At 36.2% G+C, this 25808-nt stretch overlaps 1 protein-coding gene across 1 annotated transcript in view; it reads left to right on the top strand.

Moving 5' to 3' along the window:
• abcc4 (ATP binding cassette subfamily C member 4 (PEL blood group)) overlaps window positions 1–25808 on the top strand; it is a 46971-nt gene that overhangs the window by 5082 nt on the left and 16081 nt on the right. Inside the window, exons 3-19 of the mRNA XM_084128503.1 lie at window positions 3131–3251; window positions 6132–6356; window positions 6713–6802; window positions 7991–8154; window positions 10366–10491; window positions 11193–11442; window positions 16024–16131; window positions 17021–17110; window positions 17220–17411; window positions 18374–18468; window positions 18801–18887; window positions 21271–21367; window positions 21446–21646; window positions 21876–22013; window positions 22114–22151; window positions 23260–23363; window positions 23455–23601. Coding sequence (XP_083984629.1) covers window positions 3131–3251; window positions 6132–6356; window positions 6713–6802; window positions 7991–8154; window positions 10366–10491; window positions 11193–11442; window positions 16024–16131; window positions 17021–17110; window positions 17220–17411; window positions 18374–18468; window positions 18801–18887; window positions 21271–21367; window positions 21446–21646; window positions 21876–22013; window positions 22114–22151; window positions 23260–23363; window positions 23455–23601 — 2273 coding nt within the window. The remainder of the gene's footprint in view (window positions 1–3130; window positions 3252–6131; window positions 6357–6712; window positions 6803–7990; window positions 8155–10365; window positions 10492–11192; window positions 11443–16023; window positions 16132–17020; window positions 17111–17219; window positions 17412–18373; window positions 18469–18800; window positions 18888–21270; window positions 21368–21445; window positions 21647–21875; window positions 22014–22113; window positions 22152–23259; window positions 23364–23454; window positions 23602–25808) is intronic.

Below are 25808 nucleotides of genomic sequence, written 5' to 3'. Positions count from 1 at the left end.
AGAAACGGTGCTGATTGATAAAGAGAATGACACCCTTTGGTGTAACTTTGTGCTTTGTAAATTTTCAGACCTATTTCATGCTCAAACAGCAGCATCACACACTAAAGAAAGTTGAACATGCAAAAAAGCATAATAGGTAGGTCCTCTTTAAGCAACTCTCATAATCTGTGGAGCCACAACAGAAGGGCACATAATTTGGAAGGTTTTGCTGTTGCTATTGCTGGAGCAGAACTCTTGGCAGAGGATACAGAGAGCAGGACGCGAGGTTAACAGTATGACTGGTTTTCCTGCTCGCTTTTGTTTTATAGTGTTCAGGAAGAACCTACTCTGAAACTGAAGCTACAGGCTACTCATAATGAAAAGTAGTGCAACAGAAGTTAAGCTACTCATTTGAAAAAGTAGCTACAACTACAAGCAGCTATACAAAGTTGTTTACTACATTAAAGCTATAGCTTTTTCTAACATAATTATAGACAATTATATGTACATATTATACATTCATACATATTATATGTGTATATGTATGTGTATATATATGAAGAGTTCAGATGCAAAAGCCTCTAAGTGCCATCTGAAAATTTCTTCTAGAATGATCATTTTTATGAAGCTCGTATATTTAAGTTCGGTAATTTCACTTAAATGGCAATGAAAATTACCTATTGATTGCCATTTAAGTGAAATTACCGAACTTAAATAAACGAGCTTGATAAAAATGATCATTCTAGAAGAAAATTTCAGATGGCACTTAGAGGCTTTTGCATCTGAACTCTTCATATATATATATATATATATATATATATATATATATATATATATATATATATATATATATATATATATATATATATATATATATATGAATGAAGAGTTCAGATTGCATGAAAGACAGATTGCATGAAAGACACTCGGGACAGTTGACAGGACATCGTCATGAAAATGTATCATTTGCATGTGTGTCTTGCCAATTTAAACATAAAAGTGATTTTAAACCACTCAAGTGCAAGAAGACGTGAAAGGGAACTCAATTCAGTATTCGACCAGAGAAGTATTTATCTGACACAAACAAAGAGTATTAATTAAACAGTGAGTGCAAAACTATAAACCACTGTAATGTATATAACCTACGTAAAAAATAATAATGAATAGCAGCATTTGAATAAATATTATATTACTTTGTAAAATAATTGTAATGTTCTTTTATACATTACTGCAAAAAAGGTGTAAAATGCATCACTTTTTTGATCTAATACTGATTTAATGCTCTTGAGGTGACTGAGCATCTTATTTGACCATGAAGTCAACGTGAAATCAGACATTAGTATTACTGTAATTTAAATACAAGGTCCTCGTCTTATTGCGAGCAATTCGTCAGTCTTTGTAAACCTTAATTCAAATACTACTGGTCCACCTCTGAAACATCTTTCCTTTTTTGTTTCTATGAAATGCAGCCATTTCCTAACTTCTCATTACATTACATTTGTGCATTTGGTAAACACTTTTATCTGAAAGCGACTTAAGCTTATATTTGGACTAAACCACTCAATTCATATGGATTCGTTTTATGATCTCTTTATTAACTTTTTGAAGAATCAAAGTGATAGTTGCGTAGCTGTCAATGGAGGGACAGAAATCTCTCAGATTTCATCAAAAAGATCTTCATTTGTGTTCCAAAGATGAACGAAAGTCTTGCGGGTTTGGAACGACAAGAGGTGAGTAAATGATGACAGAATTTTCATTTTTGGGTGAACAATCCCTTTAAACTACATTCAAGGTAAACATTTTTATCAGTTCATGTATTCCCTGGGAGTCAACCCCATGTCTGGTTTGCCTTCGTTCTGGTATTGAATGGCCCCTTTTCACCATCCAGTAAATTAAATTCCCTATTACTTATCCAGTGTCATGTTTTATCTTATCAGGTTTTTTTGCTCATTGAATATCCTGTTACATTCAGAAATATGTCACATTACAGAAGTAAAATGGGTTGCGTAAAATGGGTTACTTTTTTGGGGGTTTTCATGGATATTTGTTACTATGCAATCCAAGATTTCCAAGATTTCATGGATTTCATGGATTTCATGGATTTCATGTTCACACAGAAAATAACACTCACTGTAACATAAAGATCACTGCTCACCCATTATGATTTAATCTATCATGTTAGTGAAGGTTTTTCTTCACCTTGAGGTTTTATTACGCAAGAACGGATAAGCAGATGCAGGATTTGCTGCCCCTTTGTACAGAAGTCAAAACCACTAAGAATCAGCAGTCTCCCACAAAGTTCCCATATAATCATATTCTCCAGCCGTGAAAGCATTGAAATGAATGATGATGAACACAATCCCGTCGTTCATTAAAAAGCACCTCCACACACAGCGTTTCTCTAGCCTCTAATCATGCACTTTAAAATGGATCATTGCTGGTTCGTTTAGCACAGAGCTCTGGGCTACGACACTAATTAGTGAAGCTTTTGTTGCGATCAGCAGCATGGAGCCGTAGCGTAAACACAAATGTTCTGCCTTGAAGTAAACTGTTATTTGCAGATGTAGAATTTATTGCCGGACGTTGCTGCTGGAAAACATCAACTGAAGAGTCTCAGCAGCTGTTTTGAAGGAGCGCTTTAGTAGTTTTCCTGATTTGGCTAGAAATGCTGTAGTTTCTGCTCAGGATTTGTTTCTTATGTGCTTTGGATGTTGCTCATGATGTTTTTCATATGGCCTGTATGCTACAGTACATATATCATGTTGCCCACATGGAATGTACAACATACACCCTTCTTATGTTACCTGTTCACCGGGTGGCCCTTGTGGTCCAAGACTGGACCTTGTTTGGTCTGCATTTTTTTTCTATTAAGCTGAGTAATAAAGAATCAAGATGTTTAATGTCACAGATGTCTACATAGTTAAATAATTTTGTGGACAAGGAGTGAATAAGTTTATATGTTGAAGTAATCATATCGTTATTGTATGTGAGATGACATAATGTATGTAATAAAGGAGAATTATAATTCTCAGATTGTTTTATGATATCCTCTCTCTCTCTCTCTCTCTCTCTCTCTCTCTCTCTTTCTCTCTCTTTCTCTTTGTCAGCCTTCTTAATTTAGCCTTCCTCATCTTTTTCTTTTTCCCAACAGCTGCTGGGACCAAGAAGTGGAGAAAGCAACCAAAGAACTCAGGAAACCCAAACTTACCAAAGCCATTATCAGGTGCTACTGGAAATCTTATGCAGTACTGGGAGTCTTCACTCTTATAGAGGTACGTTCTGATCTGGGACTTTGCATGATGTTCTTTTTGTAAATGGTGCACAAGGTAAAGGCAGTAAACCCACGCTCTAGTTAACTACTAGTCTGGTGTGTATTCACACTACATTAATTTAGTTTAATTTTTAAACCAAGTCCGCTGGCTGTCAAATGACACAGCGCATCTTATAAATTCTGTTGATGATTCACCGCCTTGCTGTGAGTCACATGAAGTGCATCACACAGGAGTCAGTTTTAAGAGTGTTTATAGAAGATCGAGTTGAAGTACATCCATGAGATCCCAAGAGTGGTCAGACATCCAGAGTTTTTTCACTATTGCTTGTAATTAGATTCTTTGTTCTTATTTTATCAGTCTGTTTACTTGTCTTCAGTAAGCTTAACAGTTTTTTTTTTACTTGGTAGTATTATTTTTTTGTGATGTCGAAATTGGTGATGAGAATTATGAAATTTTAATGGTATCATGCATTTTGATATTTTTTTAAAAACTTTATTTAAGGCAAAAATAACTATATTGTCATATATAAATATATCATTATCATTAAATAAAAGTACTCTCATCGTGATACAAGATTTTGGTCATATTGCCCACCCATAGCCCCTATAATTTCCATGATTCAGAAAACACAGAATCTAGTCATAAAATAGAATTTACAGTAAACACAGAATGTCACAGAATTAAAAAAAAAAAAAAAAAAAAAAGGTCTGTTCTGTACACTTTTTGTACACTTGTTCTGTATGTCTTTTGTGTGAATGTTGCAATTTTGTCTCCTACACATACTCAAGCATGTATGAAGCTTGTGTTTTTAGCATCTGCCGGCCTGTCTCACTATATGAAGACAGCATCTGATAGTTTACCTCAGGAGTATTTCCCCATTTCATTTGATAAAACTGTCGTCAGATACACTGAAACTCAAAGGTCTTCTCTACAACCCACTAAAATAAAAGTTCGGTTTAGCTTTGAGAAATTATGACAGAAATATATTACTATTTTACAGTACAATGTACTTCTCAAATTAATAATAACAATATTTTAAGGAATATCAAGTCAAGTCACCTTTATTTATATAGCGCTTTATTATACAATACAGATTGTTTCAAAGCAGCTTTACAGTGATAACAGGAAAATAATGCATTTTGTCTGTTGTTCAGCTGAAGTCAGTTTAGTGTCGATTCAGTTCTGTTGTAAAGATCATCAATTATTAAATTAGTTCATTCATCTGTAAAGCAGTTCTGCAAAAAATTGTGTCATCGTCCAGCTCAGTTTAGTTCTCCTACAACAGCTTCAGAACAGTCAGATTAATAATATTGTTGAATATTAAGTGTCCCCAACTAAGCAAGCCAGAGACGACAGTGACAAAGAAACCCGAACTCCATCAGGTGACAGAATGGAAAACCTTGGGAGAAACCAGGCTCATTCGGGGGGCCAGTTTTTCTCTGGCCAACCAATAAACGTGGTGTGATTATGATTCAGGCAGCATCACAAGTCAGAATTCACATCGGGATCGGTAGTATTCAAATATTCATCCAGTTCCCTTTGCTTGAAGATTCCTCACGCCAGTATGGAGCAGAAGCTGGCCATAGGGTATGTGCAGAGGACTTGTCTGGTTCTTGTGGTCTTTGCTGAGGATCTGTGCCGATGGCTGTCATGTCGACGAGGCCTTCACAGGGGATTGTCTAGTAGACACGGTCTCTGCTGACATTCAGGGCTGTGTTTTGGTCGTGTCTAGGTGCAGGTCCAACATCTGATCTGGATATGGACTGGATCCGGATGACTACGGTAACCTCAGGGAAAACAGAGAGACTTATATTAGCGTAGATGCCATTCTTCTTATGATGTAACAAGTACGTTGGGTGTTATAGAAGGTGTTCCTGGTTCCGGTTGAACTCATTTATGCAGCCTAACAATCATATAACTGATTTGAAATAATAGAAATTGATAATGTGTTATTTGAATGCCAGGTTAAAGAGATGTGTTTTTAGTCTAGGTTTAAACTGACAGAGTGTGTCTGCTTCCCGAACACGGCTAAGAAGACTTCCAGAGTTTAGGTGCTAAATAGGAGAAGGATCTACCGCCTGCAGTTGATTTTGATATTCTAGGTAATAATCATCTTGCCAGAATTTTGAGATCGCAGTAGACGTGAAGGACTATAATGCGTTAAGAGCTCGCTAGAGTACTGAGGGGCTAAACCATTTAGTGCTTTGTAAGTAATTGGAAAGATTTTAAAATGTATACGATGTTTAATAGGGAGCCAATGCAGTGTTGACAGAACAGGGCTAATATGGTCATACTTCCTGGTTCTCGAACTCGAGCTGCTGCATTTTGGACCAGCTGTAGTTTGTTTATTAAGCGTGCAGGGCAACCACCCAGTAGAGCATTACAATAATCTAGCCTTGAGGTCATGAACGCATGAACTAACTTTTCTGTATTTGTCACTGAGAGCAAATGTCGTATTTTGGACATATTTATAAGATGGAAAAATGTGGTTTACAGATGCTAGAAATGTGGCTTTCAAATGAAAGATTGGTATCAAAGAGCACACCCAGGTTCCTAACTGACAACGGAGACTTGACAGAGTGTAAGACAGTATTCTAGGTTATTACATGCGGAGGTTTTTGGTCCAATAATTAGAATCTCTGTTTTTTCAAAATTAAGTAGTAGGAAATTACTAGTCATCCAATTTTTTAAAATCAACTATGCATTTCATTAATTTTGTGTTCACACAATAGCACGCAATATAAAAAATATTAAAAAAACTGATTTTGGGGGGAAATATACAGATTTCATAGAGCCCTATACTGCACGTATGTAGAACAGGATAAAATATCAATTATTTGACATTGTTATTATCTGATGTTATTCTCTTACCCATTATAGGAGGTGATCAAGGTGATCCAACCAGTGTTTTTGGGACAACTCATTCGGTATTTTGAGAGCTATGACCCCAATAACATGCCAGCTTTGTACGAAGCTTATGGATATGCAGCAGGTGTCTCTCTATCCACTCTGTTTCTGGCATTACTCCACCACCTCTACTTTTACCACGTCCTAAGAGCTGGAATGAAAATCCGCATTGCAATGTGTCACATGATCTACAGGAAGGTAAGATTTTCTTTAAAAAAACATTAAAAGCCTTCCAAAAAAAGTGCTGAAGTGTTGCCAACATACAGTGTTAGTATCATATGGTAGTACCATTATTTTATTTTTTAATTACCATATTTGTGTACCATGTCTGGATTCTGAGGTTCTTCAAAGAACGGTCCAAAAAACTCCTTTGTACTTTTATTTTGTAAGTGTACCACATCTTAAATATATATATTTTTAAAATAATGTGTCTCTAGATGTAGGCCTAAGCGATACAAATTATTTTATTATTATTATTTTATTTTTGGCTGGGCTGAGGGTAATTCCTTATCACAATTTCTCCTACAAACCTCTGGAATCTTTTCTTCTTGTAGGCGCTGTGCCTTAGTGCCACAGCTATGGGCCAGACCACCACAGGGCAGATTGTTAACCTTTTGTCGAATGACGTCAACAAGTTTGATGAGGTAGGAAATTTCCATAACTTCTTTGTCTTCCTCTTAAGTGTTATGGTCACAGGTTGTCCATTTCCTGTTTTTGAAGCAGGTCTGTATCAGTGAATTTATTTATTTATTTATTTAAAGAATTGGACATGGCACTTGTTTGATCAGGCAATTGTTCAATTTCCAGTTAAAACAGCCAAAGGCAGCATGAGTGATTTACTGTAAAAGGGCTTGTGTTACTGGGTGGGTAACAGATTGGCCAGCGTTCAGAGGACAAGGAGAAATCACAAATAGTCTCAACCTATTGTGCAATTACAGCCTGACTCCAGATCATTAGGAAATTAAAAACTGTTTTAAACTGTACTTATTCTTTGTGGTTTCTGACATACATAACTCGCCCATTAAGAGGAGTTTCCCTCAGATGATCACTCATCAATTCTCAATTCAAGTGTTGGCTTTGTGGCGTGCAACATTACTTTACAGCTCCAGAAACCACACATGACCTCATTTTTAACCATGTACTTTCTTGCTGAGCAGTTATTCTGTCTAATCAATAGGAATGTCATTGTTTTAAATTTGTCCGTTGAGGCGTTTCTCCTGTATTCATCAGCAGACATCAGAGGGTTCTATAAAGAATTACAGGAAGTTCTGCTTTTGTTCAGACCGTGTTACACAAAATTAGATCTTTGAAGTTCAAGCTCTTTTTGTGAATACTAAAATAATCTCTTGGGCTGTTTAAAATATAGTAGTACAAATGCAGTACATTGTGTATTTCCAAGTACTACACTAAATGATTTCCACGTGTACTTCAACATGCAAACGTTATGGTTGTGTGCCACTCTTTAAAAGCTTATGCAACAGTGAAGCAACACTGATGCATTTTATTATGGCATCCAGAATTTTTTTTTTTTTTTTTTAAAATAAATTTGTACTTTTATTTAAGCAAGGTTGCATTAAATTGATCAAAAGTGATAGTAAAGACATTTAAAATGTTACAAAAAAATTTTTTACAAAAAATTTTGGTTTCAAATAAATGCTGTTTTTTTGGGGGGGGGGGGATTTAAAATCTTTGAATGGTAAATGCCCCAAAACAAACATGGTGTTGCTATAGTGCCACATCAAAACCCCATGGTAATAACATAGTACTTTTTTTTTTTTTTTTTGGATAATGAAATAATTGTATGCTGTATATGTTTACGTCTGTATTCCCAGGTGACTATTTTTCTGCACTTCCTGTGGGTAGGGCCTCTTCAAGCCGCAGCTGTGACTGGTTTGCTTTGGCAAGAGATCGGACCATCATGCCTTGCAGGCATGGCAGTTCTGGTCTTTCTTATGCCACTTCAGACCATGTTTGGGAAACTGTTTTCCAAGTACAGGTACAATCTCAGAATTACTCCTGACAGGGATTTAAAAAAAAAAAAAAATTGGATCAGAAAAAAGGAATCTTGAGAAATTGAAAGGTTTAATCACAGTCACAAGATACTCCTCATGTAGTGTCATGTAGACTTCAGAATCATATGTTAAACACATTTATTATCTCTTAAAAACCTCTGCAAAAAAACCTGGACCCTTTAAATTTGAACGAGCTGTAATTTCAATTATTTTAGTTTTTAAAAATCACAGTTTCGATGTAAATAATTCACTCAAGCACAGATTTACGTTCATAAGAATTTACTGTGGTCAGACTTAAAGGTACAGTATGGCATTTTTCGCCACTAGGGGTCGCTAACCTATTTACAATAACAAAGGCGTAGTTTGATGACGCAACATTTGCTAAGAATTATGGATCTTGTCGTCAACGTCAAGCCGACCGATCTAATAATGTTTATGGATGAGTGAATACATCGATGTTTTTATCATGACTGTGATATGAAGCAGTTCGGGATTGCTAAGAGACCGCTATCAGCTCCACAAGCGACGCGAGTCCCGCGGATATAAAAGGAATATGGACATTTCATTCTAACGTTACCGAACTACACGCAGAATTACTACTCACAGGTCAGTTTATTAGACAAATTAAACTTGTGAGGTAACGCAGCGCTGTTTCACTTGGTCTAACATTACACTAGCACACTAAACTGCATTTAAATGTGTTTAAATTTATGTGTTAGTTTGTCTGTATGAGACTAGCAGTAACGTTAAGCTAGATCAACATTAGAATAACATACAGATCATATTCTGACATTTTATCATTGTTGAACTATAAAACATTGATTAGTTTTATGTAAATGTGCTCACCTGTTTAATAAAGTACATGTAGAAGTGGTCGAAGTCTCGGACGTGGAACTCTCGTTTATATACTGTCTATGGGAGCTCTAGGCATCTCGAAAACACCGCGCTGATATTGATTCTCGTTTTAGTTCTCCTTTTTTTATCCAAAGTCTGCTTGCCATGGTCCATAATGTTTGAACGAAACAACAACAGCGTGCAGATAGACATTGCGAACTACAAAGTTGTCCGCGTCAGTCGCTTTGGTTACTATCAGACGGCTCTGGTTCATAGCTCTGGTTGCCATGGCAGCACGAGCGGAAACCAGGGACAACGCGGATATGACGGCATTGGCGGCGACAAAACGGAAATAAAGAAACGGGACGTTTCTCGAATTAAATTACAAATTTCTCCTGGTTTGAAAGTTGTTGGAAACAGTCGGGATAATGTAAGTACACAACTAAAAAAAAATCTATAACATAGATATAGTGATTTTAGCTATTTTTAAAGCAAAAAAGTTACATATTGTGCCTTTAAGTTCCCACAGTGCTCAAACACGATGAGACAGTCACACATTCAACCACATGATCTTTCCTTCTGGGGTTATGCACTCTTTCTGTGTGAGGTCTGAGTTCAGGTTTCTACTCCATATGATTCTTGAGTAAGAGGAACTTTTGTCACGTAATATGATTTTAAAGAAAACATTCCTTTAAAAAAATAATGTTACTTTAAAGGAATAATACATAGATAATATTATGATAAATACTTGAGAGAGATAAAAGGTTAAATATTTCAGTTTTGAATGTTTCTTCATTTTTGACTTGGACGTTATAAGTAAATTCCCTTTTATAGTAAATGAAAGCGTTAAATCAGGAAAATGTATTTTTCTTTTCAATTTAGTTCTCTTAAGAAAACAATGCCCCCAATTCTCCTGTCATTACAACCACTTCAAACATTTATACAACTTTAATTTTTCAGAAAAATATAATTTAAGAAAGGCCAGAACAGGCGACTGACAGTATGAAAATCGAAAAATGTAATCTTTAGATTTTCACATCATAATCTGAGACCTTAATGATCTTAATCATTATTATTTGAACATTTTAATTCAGAATTTCTTGCATTTTTAGAAGTTAATTAGCAAGTCCAAAGCTTATCCAGCTTTTTAATTTTCTTGTAAAAATGTTAGTACCAGCACACATCGCACACAATATCAAAAATCCATTTCAATGTTGATCAAGGCCATGGTCAGATCCAATTCTGGGTTGTGTAATGTGTTTTAACAAAGATTAAACCTAATAAGATGCTCCTAATTGCAGGATAATCGTTTATGTTTTAGAATATAGCCCAAAAACATTGTCTTTCTCTCTGTCTCACAGGAGTAAGACCGCAGCCTTTACTGACAATAGGATACGCACCATGAATGAGGTGGTATCCGGTATACGTATAATTAAGATGTACGCCTGGGAGAAGCCATTTGCAGCGCTGGTTACTGATGTACGAAGGTAAATTATATACTGTGGGGTTATTTAGGGTTATTATACTGCTATGGCTCTGACATAGGTCAGCAGAATTCTTCACTGAAGCCAGCACAATGCCAAAGGATTTATGGGCTTTGATTATCTCTTTTGATTTAAAGTCTTAAAATGACTATTTTAAAGGTCTGTAAAATCTTAGGTCAATCAAGGGAGTGATAGAACATGCCTGTGCCGTTAAACTGGATTTGTTGTTATTCATATGGCTATATATAAACGGTTTTACTAGTTTATCCAACTTTCTCAGAAAAAGTCTTCTAAGACTGTTGTTCTGCCATGAACTGCAATGACATGAAAGTGAAAACTGACTATAGAAGAGAATACACGGCATACACAATCCAGTGCCAAAACATCACATTCTTTCATAGCATGTTTCAGTAAATGCCAGCATGTCAAAAACTTAATGTGTTTAGTAATGTGTATTAAATTTAGAAGCCATGATATCTCAGAGAAGCTTTAACCTTTCAGTGCCACAAACAATGCTTCTTTTAATGTTATCTGTGGTTCTGCATTTGATCTGTCTTTTTAACTTTATTTTTAAAGACAGAATGAATTTTTATTGTGCAAACCGTCCTTGTGAAGTACTATGCAGGGCCGCCCAGCTCTAGGACGTAATATATTTGTGATTCTTGGGCATGAGTGGATAAAGCTCTTTTTTTTTTTTCTTGTAGGAAGGAGATCTCAAAAATCATGAATAGCTCTTATCTCCGTGGCCTGAACATGGCCTCGTTCTTCACGGCGAATAAAATCATCCTGTTTGTGACCTTCACCGTGTACGTGCTAGTGGGCAACACCATCTCTGCCAGTCGTGTGTTTGTGGCCGTGTCGCTGTACAGTGCCGTCCGCCTCACCGTTACTCTGTTCTTCCCCTCTGCTATTGAGAAAGTGTCTGAGACTGCCATCAGCATCCGGAGGATCAAGGTACAACCTCTATCATTAGAAAAACTGTCTCAATATGCTTCCTCGTTTCCTCACTTCTCGCTCGTATGTCCTACGACCCTGAAACTGATCGAGCTCCGCTCTCATGTAGGACATCTAAATTCTTTAATTCCACCAGGAGGAGGGCGAGGAACGAGGAGGCTTCCTGAGGAGTCAAGAGCGAGGATACAAATGTTTCCTATACTAAAATGTTTAATCAACTAAACCTTATAAATCCCCCTCATTTTCACATCGCAGCTTCTTCAAATCATATTTAAGTGTGCAATATGTTAGTATTAATCATTAAACTTGTAAAAGCAGACTTGTTTTAGACAGTGTATTTATCTATTTATTTTGTATATTATTTTATATAATTTTAATGTAGTGAAGCTATGAACTTTAACTTAAGCATGTTTAACTTTATTTTTTAACTTTTTTTGTTTAACATTGAAAAATATTAGTTATATTATTACCAATAATAACTGTTGTTTAATAATAGTTTTTAATGCACTTGTCATTTAATAATAGAAAATGAACTTCATATAGAGTGAGTACATGCCATTTCACTAATGTTAATGTTCCATCCTCGCATCCTAAGGGGATGGAGGTAAGCGGAAAGGAAACAAGGATGCATATATAAGAATTGACAAGCACACAAAGCATTACATAGTTTTTGTTATACACTTAATTTACTCCCTTCAGTTTTCAGAAGTACAACACTAAACACTATACTCTTATTTACACAGCACTTGTCTTTTAATGTCTTATTTAGGGATAACCTACATGATTACATACATTACCTGGAAATTATAGATATCAAAGATCTTCTGTAGAAAACGTCTAATTTTGTATACAAATAAGTAAAGGTCATTATTAAAATGTTTAATATTGAAAAATGAATCAACACAGACAAGAAACAAAAATCACCTCTAAGAATGCCTATATGAAATAAAAAAGTATATTTAATGACTGATTGCAACACATTACCAGTTTTATTGCCGTTTTTGCATTTCATAAACACAGCGTTGCTACACATACTATAATACATCATATATTATTCATAAATATGCAAAACCTGCCAATGTATAACAGCATCAAATGTTTTGAAAATGAGAGGTGAATTACTTGCAGTATAAACATTTATTATTAATCTTAAGATCACAGATTTTCATTTACCTTCATTTTTACTCTCTGTAACAACTTATTTTAACCTAAAACTAAATTTTAATATACTAAAATATAATAAATATAATAAAATATACAAATCAGTCAAATGTTTTACTGTTCAGAAACTACACGAACTTTAGTTTTGTCTTCGGTCTGGTTGAAATATTTCCACACGGTTGAGGTCGGGGTTGCCATTATAAGTTAACGTTACTGGATTCAAAAACAGTCATCACTCAACAGTATCACTCAATCAACCACCACTTACCAATTATGGGCATGTCCCAATCTCACCCTGAGGACTGGTACATGATTGGTTCGTAAAACCTACTGCAGTGTTTTGTGCCAATCACAACCAATTGACTGTATTGAACCACATCATGATTGATTGAGCCGCAAAACAGACCCAACAGAAAAAAACTATACATTATTGTTCTTTGTTTTCCTGGCATTACTTATTTTTTCCTCTCATTTCTTTATCTTTTTGTTTTAATTTCCGTATCTTTACATTCATTATAATCTTTTCGTTATAATGAACTGTTGCTGTGTTGAACTTGAAAAAAACACTTGACACTGGGAGTCGATTCCTGACCTGGAGTCGATTCCGACACTAGGGCTAGTGAGAGTCGAGGAATCGACTCTTTTGGAGTCGACTCCCCATCTCTACTGTAAACTATATAGGGAACCCTGTCAGTTGGTGCATTACTATAATATTGAAGGTTAAAATTAACAACTGATTTGTATACAAATGTTTAAATTGCACACAAGGCAGTTTTGATTATAATAATTATTTTTTATTATAATATTGGATAACATATTTAGCAAAATGCTCCATAGTTAGCCATTTTTCTAGCTAACTATTGAGTTTATGATCAACTGAATGGCTTTTCTATGGTGACATTGTTTTTTTATGGCTTTTCTAACATTACATGACATGGTTTACAAGCTGTTTTATTACGCCTTTCCGTGATTGAAACACTGATAGAGCGATAACATGAGATATGATATGGATTTCAGTAAGTTGCATCAGATCTTTCAACATTCCTACTGATGTTCATTCATGTTTATTTTGTGCTGTAACTAGTAGTAAAGCAGATAAGATGATCGTTCAAGTGCCGCTTAAAGGGATACTTCAGGATTTAGCATTAAGCTTTGTATTAGTAGAAAACCTGTAGTATTTTCAAATTACCATGCTTTCCACGCTCAAATCCCCCTGAGACGAGAGATTTAAGTATTTTTTGTCTGGAAAAAATGGATTTTTTGGCCAGAGGATTTTTTGGCCAGAGGCTAAAGACTTCAGCCAGTAGTAGGAGCTGTCCCGCATGTTTTCAACCCGCCCATAGAGGGGGGGATCACACTCACAGAATGTACACATAGTGTCAGCCATATTTTTTTGGAAGCTAAGCTAGCAGGCTCTTGTTCTGTGGAGAAAGTTGAGTAGTAGGGGTTACCATCCTCTTTTTCCCGGACATGTCTGGCCGTCGAGATCGTCCAAAATGTCCGGGATTCGGCTTTTGCTTTCTGCTGTCGCCATTCATTGTTTACATGCACACCTTTTGTTTCAATCTAACTGAATTCATTCCGATTGGTGAATCTGAATGTAGTGTTTACATGAACGCTAAACAAGTGATAGTTTTTTGTAATGCGTTTTAACATTGCTAAGAAAATTCCCGCTCCTCCGTGAGAGATACGAGACCGGTGCGTCTCACAGGTGCCGCTCATCAGTAATCACGCCACCGGCCTCGCGCCGTTCTCCCGCGCCCCTCAGCCTCGTCCTGCTCGCCACAGTAAACATAATGAATGGCGACTCTAGGACGCAAAAGCCGAATCCCGGACATTTTGGGCGATCTCGAAATCCCGGGCAGACTCGTCACGGAGACTCACTAGTAGCCTAGACTTGTTGTTTAACTGTGCTCTCTTACCGGTAGGCGTGGCTTGGGAGTGGCCTCCTAGGGCAGCGAAGCAAGTGCATTCTGGGAGTTGTTGTCTTTCATCTACATAAGCCAAAACTACATTTTCTGGTTTTTCTCAGTCTAGAAAGCGCCAAATTAAAAAAGTAATTTCACATTTCTTCTACATAAATGACCCATTTTACATACACATTCATCTTTCCAGAGGTGAAGTATCCCTTTAAAATACAGCGATCTGTCACGACACATTAAAGAGCCACAAAACTGTAATTATTGTTAGACTTTTGTAATAAAATTGACATAATTTGAATTGTTTCATATCAAAAGTAACAGCACAAAGCTTATTGCAATTTACTGGATGGGGGGTGCGCTACAAATAATGGGTGCGTCTCAATCAGCTCCCTAGTTTGTTAGTCAGGGCACTGATCAGGGAGTCGGCCATTTTACGGGTTGCCTCAATTGCAAAATCCTTCCAGTGCACTGAAATGTTTGCTCCCTAAAAAGTCCCACAATGCACTGTGAAAACCAGGGAGTATCGTTGCTCACTAGGTTCCCTTACCAGAAGTTCGGAAGCGCGAAGTGTATGTCACAAGAGACGAATCACTACACATAATAACACAGGATAGAGGCTTTGAAAAAACAAACCGTTATTTAATTATATTTCAGCATAAACATACATGGCCAGACAGGTACTTAACATAATCTACCTAACATTTATAATTAATCTATAGCTGAAATGTTACAGGCAAACATAACATTAAAAACATAAATGCTAGAAAAATATCAGTTCTGCTGTTGTTCATAAATACAAGTAGTGACGTCATGTCACCATCAGGGTCCAAATGTGTAGTGATCCAGTGTCCTTAATGTCCTTACCGGTGCCTCAGTTTGTGTACACGATAAACTGATACACCCATAGTTTAGTGAAGTTTTGTACACATGAACTGAAAACAGCATAGACTAAAATATAGATCCTTGGGATTTAAGAATCGATTCCGGTTCATCAAAATGAGAATCAGTTAAAATCGAGAAGTCTATATTTCCAACCCAATCTTGCACATTAGAAATGAGCAGAACTTATATAACATGAATATTCAACTTTCAATACAAATAACAAATAAATAAAATGTTAAGACTATTTGCCACAAGTAATAGCATACAAATCTCTGTCGTCTCTGGTTGTGCTGTTGGTATCATTTTCAGGGTTAATTTTAGATCTATTCTAAAGTTTCCACTGACGCTGCTACTGTTGCATAAGTCCAACATGAACGTGCAGATTTTGTAATCATGGAGTGTCTGTTTAGAAAAAGCTGATTATATTTATTTTGTGATGTGAACACACTGAACTCATTTCTTCTTCTTGCTGGACAGTCCTAGTTTGGGTTAACCACAGAAACAAAATTACTGCAGCTGCACTGTCAGTGAGTGTGAGTGTGAGTGTTATTACAGCAGTTTTTTTGTGTGATGACCTTGTGTTCATAAGCGTCTGTGGTTTTTCTTTCTCGTGCAGAAGTTCCTCTTGCTCGATGAGCTTGTGAGAACCAACGTCCCCCTTTCTCAGGAGGAGAAGAAAGAGGCATCTGTGGAGATTCAGGATCTCATATGCTACTGGGACAAGGTGAGTTCAGTGTATATAAATGTATAAAGTACACACACACCTTCCCCAGAGTTATACTTTTGGAAATGCAGAACTACAAGTCGATATAGTGCCCATCAAGCAGTGCAAGTTTTATCTTGATCCCAAAAACATAGTGTCTTTTTTTTTTTTTTTTTTGGCTTCCTTATGTATTTTATCAAATGTTTTTGTAATACATGTATTAATTAGTGTAGATGTTGTTTGTTTTAAATTTTGTTGATATTTTCAATATCATGATCAAATGCACAGCAATACTGTTTAATCGACTAGTCGAATAGTCTCACACATCCCTAAATATTATTTATATCGTTTATAGATATTAACACATTTATAGTCATATATTTATGTATTTATTAAATACTCAATGAAATGGCTCAAGAAGTGCCATTTTATTCCCATTCTGTATGTTTTCAGCTGGTTAAAAAACGCTTTGCTAGACACGCGGCCTAATGGGATATCAGTGTTTTGGTCCATTTTCTTGGAAGAAAAAGACTAAATTTCTTGTTTGCTAATTTTGGCAACTTTAAGAGGTCAACAAGCAGATGATCTCAAAATTACTTTTTATAGATGTTATAGATATAGGCCTAACATTTTATTTTAAAAATGAAATAAGTTCAATATAAGTTGTATATAAAGTGTATTAGACAATCGTTCATTTTCAGCATCATTACTCCAGTCTTCAGTGTCACATGATCCTTCAGAATTCATTCTAATATGCTGATTTGTTGCTTTTTTGTTCAGAATACTTTGTTGAATAATAATTTAAAAGAACAAAATGTATTTGAAATAGATATTTGTTGTAACAAAGGGTTTCACTTTTCCCCCTTTTTGCATGTTAAGACTAATATGTTTTCTCCTTTCTACTTGACAGACTCTGGATGCTCCAACATTACAAAATCTGTCTTTTACTGTGAAGCCAGGTCAACTTCTGGCTGTTATTGGTCCTGTGGGGGCTGGAAAGGTCAATCACAATAATTTCATTTTTCCCAAGCTTACCAATTAAAATAGTGATCATGTCAACCACTAGTGTTATTAGTTACTAATCATGAGTCATGACCTGTATCCTGCAGTCCTCTCTCCTCAGCTCTGTTCTGGGGGAGCTTCCAGCAGAAAAGGGTGTTATAAAGGTCAAAGGTGAGCTGACGTATGCCTCACAGCAGCCTTGGGTTTTTCCAGGGACCATTCGGAGCAACATACTGTTCGGAAAGGAGCTGCAGCCCCAGCGATATGAGAGGGTCCTCAAAGCCTGTGCGCTCAAAAGGGTGAGACGCTTATTAGTTATTCATCCATCACACTCTTGCCTTTCTGATCTTATCTATCTACTTCCAGATTACATTCTCAGTAAGGTTCTTTAGTGTTTACTTTGTTTTAATCAGGATCATCAAATGAATTAAGTACACATGCTGATTATTTAATTTAAACAATTAAGTACATACTTTTTACACTACCTTTAAAAGTTTGGGCCCTGTAAGACATTTTAATGTTTTTTAAAACAAGACTCTTATGCCACTAAGGCTACATTTTATTTAATGAAAAATAGTACAAACAGTAACATTGTGAAATATAATTAAAATTTAAAGTAACTATTTTCTATAATTCTAATATGCTGATTTGGTGCTCAAGGAGCAATTTCTTATTATCAATATTGATAATATACCACAAATATTATTTGTGGAAAATGTAATACATTTTTGTTCAGAATTGTTTGATGAATAGAAAGTTCACCATTTATTTGAAACTGTAATATTTTGTAACATTATAAATGTATTTACACTTACTTTCGATCAATTTAATGCATCTTTGCTGAAAAAAGGTATTAGTTTCTTTCAGAAAAAGCTTACTGACTGCAAACTTTTGAAAAGTAGTGTATTTGCTGAGAGCCTCCAAAGATGATCATTCAAAGACTTTACATTTTTGTGTTAGAAGAAAGCATTTTAATAGACCAATTTTTTTTTTGTTGGTCTATGTACATACAGACTGGTGTATTTGGCTGTTGTGTTGTATTTTGCCTTTTTAATGTAATTTTCTATTTATGCATTGGGGTTATTTGTTAAGTGCATTAAAGCAAACATTATTGCCGTCAAATAACACTACATTGACAGCACTAGTTTTAGTATGTGTAGCTCACTCCAAAGCTATATACTGTAAACTTTAAATTGACATCTACACCAGCATAAAGCTAAAGTTATTTTAAGCAAACTGTAGTTCTCTCTGTGTCGTATAGGACATGGAGCTGCTTCCTGATGGGGATTTGACTGTGATCGGAGACCGAGGAGCAACTCTCAGTGGAGGGCAGAAAGCTCGAGTCAACCTGGCTAGGTATCACAACCTGTTAACCCAACCATTTTTCCTCTTCATTATTCAGTAATACAATTAAACACGAGCCCTTTCCTAACCTTAACGGATACATTAGTGTGAGCAAAAAAAGAAAGAAAAGAAAAATATATAATGTATATAATGCATAATGTGCATACAGAAGACTGTATCTTGGACATACTGATTATTTAATGTAAACAATGACACTTTCTAAGGTGTATAATATAGTGGGAAAAAATCAAACCATAAGCCATTTCTATATAAACAAACTGACATATATTTGCTAATAGGAAGTGTATATTTTAAGCAGACCTGTTACTGTCTGTGGGTTTTAGGGCTGTGTATCAGGATGCTGACATTTACCTGTTGGATGATCCATTGAGTGCAGTGGATGCTGAAGTGGGCAGACACCTGTTTGAACAGTAAGTCTTTACTCTTCACGGATCCTGTTGCATTTTTCTGTTGCTCTTCACTCTGTTCTTTTCCATACAATAAGAGCTTTTAGTGTTTAGGGGCGGTCAAACTCAATAAAGGGCCAAATAAACCATAAAAGCTTCATGAAAGTAGTTCATATGACACATCAAGACGCTAGTGATGGGAAGTCCGATTCTTTTCCTTGAACTGGATCTTTTGGACGGTTCATTTCAATGAATAGGCTCAAAAAAAACGATTCACCAGTTCGTCTACGTAATCACGCAATGACATCATGTATACAATAATGATGTGAAACGTGGATGTTTTACATGCCTCAAGCATAAAGTGAATAAATTAGTCTTAATCACTCACCTTTTTACCTAAACCATTAGAAACCATTTAAAAAACTAATTTCGCTCCGTCTTTCGAGTCAACTGCTCGGTTTACGCATGCTCATATTAGCAGCTCATCGGTCCTTCACAGACGGCTCCAACTCTGGACTGTTTCTTTAGTTCAGTGTACAGGTGACTCTAGAACTGTTGTAACCATTAACCGACTCTTGACTCGAGAGAAATCTGCTATCTGTGTACTTTAATGCCCTGCCATGACGCTTTAAGCTTGATGTCGAGTAGTCGCTGTTCACGGCCTATAGAGGGCGCAACAGAATAAGAAATCTTTGAAGTCCACTTTTACGCTCTGTTTTCAACAGTTAAAATGGCAAATGAATGCATACTCTGAGAGTGCCCCACAAGGTATATTTGATTTTACTATCTAGATGCTCAAAATTTATCGGGTGAACTCAAGTTTTAAACCGCTTATTGTACACGTAAGTTAAACGCAGTTCTAAACTAATGCGCTGCTGCACTGTAACACACACACATACAGACAGACAGTAGCTCGCACATCACACGCAGATCGCACGCACACAGAAACATTCAGTAGCGCAGATCAGTGCTATTTATCAATAAAATAGTTTAGAAACTGAAAAATTCTAGCAGATTTTTCTTAGGAAATGAAACCCACAGCTTCACTATTAGTATAGAGACACTGCCAGGTATAACTAATTCACACACAATCACTCTCACTAATGATGCATTCATATAAATGTTTCTTTACTGTGCTACTTTATCTGTATCTGATTTAGAAAGAGCAGAAATCTGTAAGAAATACAACAACCAAAGACAAAAGAACTGATAAAAATAAGCTGTTATGTAGGAGCGCTGTGTCATATGCCATAACTGTGCACAAGAAAACCCGAGTTCGAGTCTAAGCTCCAGGTTCAGGCTTATTTGTTCATTCATGGCGTCATCAGCGACTCGACTTTCACCACATGAACGTTGACTTTGAAATGAGCAGTTGAACAACTTCCCATTTTTCAAAGACAACTTCCCGTCCCTGGTCATTTCTAGGCTTGACTACTGCAATGCTCTGCTGGCTGGACTTCCATCATGTGCAACTAAACCTCTACAAATGATTCAGAACGCTGCAGCTCGTCTTGTCTTCAACGAGCCAAAAAGGGCCCACGTCACTCCCCTGTTCATCTCTCTGCACTGGCTACCACTCGCTGCTCGCGTCAAGATCAAGGCATTGACGCTTGCTTACAGATCTATCACAGGCTCAGCTCCCTCCTACTTTCACTCACTCCTACGAGTCTACATCCCTACCAGAAGCCTACGATCGGTCAACGAGCGACGCCTCGTGGTTCCATCACAGAGAGCCACAAAATCACTTTCTAGAACATTCTCATTCACGGTTCCATGCTGGTGGAACGCTCTCCCCACCCTCATCCGGAACGCAGAATCCCTGACAACATTCAAAAGACAGCTGAAAACCCATCTCTTCCGTGAGCACTTAACCTCATAAAAAAAAAAAAAACCTTTCCTTTTCCTTTAATCCTCCCTCATCGGGCTTATGCTACTCTGAACAATGCCTGAACTTCGTATTTTGAGCACTTCTTGCGTTGTTTTTGCCTCTTCACGATGACTCGCTTAATTTAGTCCTAATTTGTAAGTCGCTTTGGACAAAAACGTCTGCTAAATGACTAAATGTAACCGCTAATGTACTGCTAATGATGTTAAAATGTTTCTTGAGCATTAAATCAGCATATTAGAATGATTTCTGAAGGATCATGTGACACTGAAGACGAATGATGCTGAAAATCCAGCTTTGTCATCACAGAATAAATTATATTTTAAAATATATTAATTTTCACAGTATTACTATTTTTACCATATTTTAGATCAAATAAATTCAGCCATAAGAGACTTCTTTCAAAAACATTAACAAATCTTACCAACCTCAAACTATTGAACCATGAGTATTGTTGTAGTTTTCACTCTTATGTTAACATTTCTTTGAGGTGATTATTAAGAGCACTGACTGTCCTTGCAGCTGTATTTGTGGTATTCTGAAGGAGAAGCCCAGGATCTTGGTTACTCATCAGCTGCAGTTCCTGAAGGCTGCCGATCAGATCCTGGTTTTGAAGGAGGTGAGCCATTTCATTCAATTTGCATTCCACCATTTGTGAATAAATGAGCCCAAATGTAATCGTTTTGATCTCTCTCAGGGACACATGGTGGCAAGCGGCACATACTCTGAGCTTCAGCAGTCAGGAGTGGATTTCACCTCTCTGCTGAAGAAGGATGAGGAAGAGGAGGGTGGGAGTGAAAAAGGAGAGGCTCCTCGCTCCCCCCGCATTCGGACCCTCTCCCAGAACTCCAGTCGTTCCCTAACTTCATCTGTTAAAGATGAATCCGATCAGCTGCCGGTAGGTGTGCTTTTGACTTCTCCTCCACCGTCCGGTACTATTGTGAGGAATAGTATAAAATTGTCATGATTCACTCACTCTCTTGTTTATTTTTGGGGGATCTTTCCCTGTACATTCACATATACAGATCAGATGGGTCAATAGCTTCATCTAGTGGATTGGTGGGATTTTAATTAGTGTCTGATCATGAACATAGACATTTTCAACTAAAATTGTTTGTAATGTGTAGATGGATCATGTGCAAACCATGGTCGAGGAGACGCGCATAGAGGGGACCATTGGTCTTCGCGTGTATTGGAAATATTTTCGAGCTGGAGCAAACGCCTTCATGTTGATTTTTCTTGTACTCCTCAACCTTCTGGCACAGGTAAAAGGCATGGCAGTGCTACTGCGGTTAAAAGTGATACACTGAAAGACCTCTCGCTCGCACGCTGAGATTCATGCTAATGCTGTTTTCTGCTCCATAGGTTTTTTATGTCCTTCAGGACTGGTGGCTTTCATATTGGTGAGTGCTCTTTGCTGCTAAGCTACCATTTTCAGCGCATTAAAGTACTGTAAAGCATTTTCTCCAAAAAATTATATATATTTATGCACACACACACACACACACACACACACACACACACACACACACACACACACACACACACACACACACACACACACACGCATATATCACACAGAGAGAGAGGATAATAGTAAAATGAAAATTGATGGGTTAAGTTTAAATTTTGTTCTTTCCTGTGTTTTTTTTCTGTCAAAATGTCAGAAAGCATTTTGTATTATACAATGGTTGTATTTTGTATTTTACTGTTAACACAGCCCTCATTAAATGTCGGATTCGTCTAACTTATACTTGATATTCTTTTTAGAATAAGTGATTTGTTTTGCTATTATTGGACTCCTGTCTATTCATTGTCATCTGTTTTCTATAAATATGTTTGTATTGGCTAACATTTATTCAGCTAATGCGTATCCTGTTTAAAATGTGCAATGTTCAAATGCAAAGACAGCACGTCACAAATAGAAGCCCTTTTTTCCTGTGGGATTTAGTATCATATTTGGATATTGGAATAATAAATTAAGTAGCCTTCTTAAATGTACACACAATGTTCCTATGTTTTTTCTTTTTTTTTTCTTACTGTTTTCTAGGGGTTTCTTAATTTTAGACTAGTTGACCAGCACACATTATATGCAATATAATGCATGTACCCACCAAATATTATTATATTATATTATATTATATTATATTTTTTATAAACAATACATTATATTCATTCAATTATATTCATTCAATTATATATCTTTTTCTTTACATATTTTCAATTTAAAGTCTTGTTTGTGGCAAAGTCACTCTAAAAATTGTTTGAAAAAGTATCTTCATAAGTTTATATAGAATAATTAAATCAAAGTAGGCAAAAATGTAAAACTCAATGGTATGACACCTAAAATTACCTTTCAATTCATTTTACTTAACCCTCCTGTTATGTGTAGATTTAAGTGATGATCAAAATGCCCCCAGACATGAATCACAGATAATTTGTGAAACAACGGATGTGGTGATGTTCTGGTTATTACTAGCTTCTGTAATGTCATTATTTTGTGATTGACAGGGCCACAGAGCAGGAGAAGCTGGACTCCACAAACGTCACTTTAACCAACGGCACTAACACAACTCAACCCCTCAACCTGGATTTCTATCTGGGCATCTATGCAGGTATGCTCATGATCGAAGGCAGCCAAAGTACAAATGTAGACATGTTTCATATGTCTCCAAATTGTGTATCTTTGCTTCTCTTCATCATCAGGCTTAACAGGTGCCACCATAATCTTCGGCTTCACGCGTGCTCTGATCACGTTTAACTGTCTGGTGAGATCAGCAGAGACATTACACAGCCGTATGTTCAACAGCATCCTGAGAACCCCGGTCCGTTTCTTTGACATCAACCCTATTGGTGAGTTCAAAAATAAGAATGACTTAGTTATTATATTCCTGTGTCTGTTTATCAAGGTAGTTTGAAGGCAGTGTTGAAAGTGACCAACAGAGGGCAGCACATCCTGTGAAATGTCCTCCTTTCCTCTTTCTTAGTCTTAAGAGCAATTTATCTGTTCTGTGCTGTTCTTGGAAAACCTCTGCTGATGTGCAGTTACACAAACGAAATCCCTCATACACAGACTCCATATATTATCCGTCAATAATATAGGGATCAGAAGAAATACTGTGGTAGAGTGGTACCCTGGTACTTTGATAATAGATGAGAATGTTCATTATTAATGGATGATTGATTAATTTTTATAAAGAAATTTGATTAAGGTTATCAATTGTTCTTTAATACTCAGCTTGTAATAGTAAAGTGGACTCAACTTAACACTGTTGGAGTATATTTTTATAAAAATAAAAAGTGTTTCCGTTCACTGCGTGTGATAGTGAGTTAATATAAACATGTCAAAAGCACAGTTCATCTGTCAGTCTCAGTGTGTCATGCAGCAACACTCACCTGGAATCTCACCTGACCGGTATAGCTGTATTTTATCCATTGGATGTGTACTGCGTGTTCGTATACACACTACCGTTCAAAAGTTTGCGTCTGTAATTTTTATTTGTTTTTGAAAGTCTCTTATGCTCAACAGCACTGTATATTTGATCGAAAATACACTAAAAACAGTAATATTGTGAAATATTATTACAATTTAAAACAACTGTTTCCTAATTGAATATATTTTAAAATGCAATTTATTCCTGTGATCAAAGCTGAATTTTCAGCATCATTACTCCAGTCTTCAGTGTCACATGATCCTTCAGAATTCATTTTAATATGCTGATTTGGTGCTAAGAAACATTTCTGATTATTATTATCAATGTTAAATACATAAAACAACCATGTGCTGGTTCACATCTGTTGATTCTTTTAAAAAGCAGCTGAAGACACTTCTATTTAGACAAGCTTTTAGTTGATTGGGCTTTTATGTTTTGTTTTTCGCTCTGATAGTTTTATCTGTGTTTTATTGTTCTTTTATTTAAATCGCTGCACTTTGTAAAGCACTTTGTGATTCCTATCTGTGATAGGTTCTATATAAATTAAGTTTACATACTTGCTTACTTAAAAGAACAGCCTTTATTTATAATAGAATTGAATGCATCCTTGCTGAATAAACTTAAATTATTCAATTATTCTATATAAATTATTAACTTAAATTTAAAGTCAAAAGTAATGTCCAACACATTTCATCATCCACAAAGTCAAAAGTTTTAATGAAGTTGTATGTGTGTTTTCAATTTTTACTTTATATAAATGTATATACTCTGTATGTATAGTAATTAAAAGGACTACACATGGTGTTTGGAATCCTCCACATATTTTGTGTTATTAATGTTAATGATTAATTGTTAATTTGAATGACATTTAATTATGAAAATCCCTGAAAATGTACATACCAACTACGGAATGATACCATTTTTATAAATATAACACAGTGTTAGCATTGTACTCCAATAATACCTTGTTATTACCACTATACCTCTTTATAAAATAATATAGTTACCATGGTACTTTGTGGTATGTCTGTAAGTGTCTATTGCTTATTGGGTTTTCTTTTGTGGCCTGAAAATACCATGGTACATTTCCAAACGAAACATGTTACTGTAATTCCATGGTAAATTTAGCTACTTATTTGTTAGTGCCTATGTTTTCCTTTTGTACGGATTGTGGCTATTGAATGTTATTGCACTTACTATGTGCGCTGTCCAAAAATGTCTTTAATTTAGTGCTTCTGGGTACTGGATGACATTCATCTAGAAGCAGTCACAGTCTTTGAGGTGCACTTTTGTCTGTTTTAAAGAGATTCCCAGACTTCCTCAGTGGAGGAGGAAAGTGTAAAGCTGTGTCTTCGATGTTTACCCTGGATTTCAGTGTTTACTCTGGAGTATTGTGTAAATGGCAGCGTTTGAGGCCTTTGCTCATGCAGTGAGGTACATTGGCTGTGTTGCGCGTGAAGTGTTTGGATTGAGGTGCAATCCTTCAGCTCTCACTGGCTGTTTTGAAAAATAGAAAATGATGGTCTGGATTGATAAGTCATAAAGCATTATTAGGACAATCTGATCTGTAGCCTTTTATAAGCCTCTGATGGTTTTTATTAATTATTAATGAAATTATTTGGAGAT

The sequence above is a fragment of the Abramis brama genome (genome assembly GCF_963993115.1).
Source record: "Abramis brama genome assembly, chromosome: 11".
In the NCBI taxonomy this organism is placed as follows: domain Eukaryota; kingdom Metazoa; phylum Chordata; class Actinopteri; order Cypriniformes; family Leuciscidae; genus Abramis; species Abramis brama.
The sequence above is the reverse complement of the archived record's forward strand: the minus strand, read 5'-3'. Positions and strand labels throughout refer to the sequence as shown.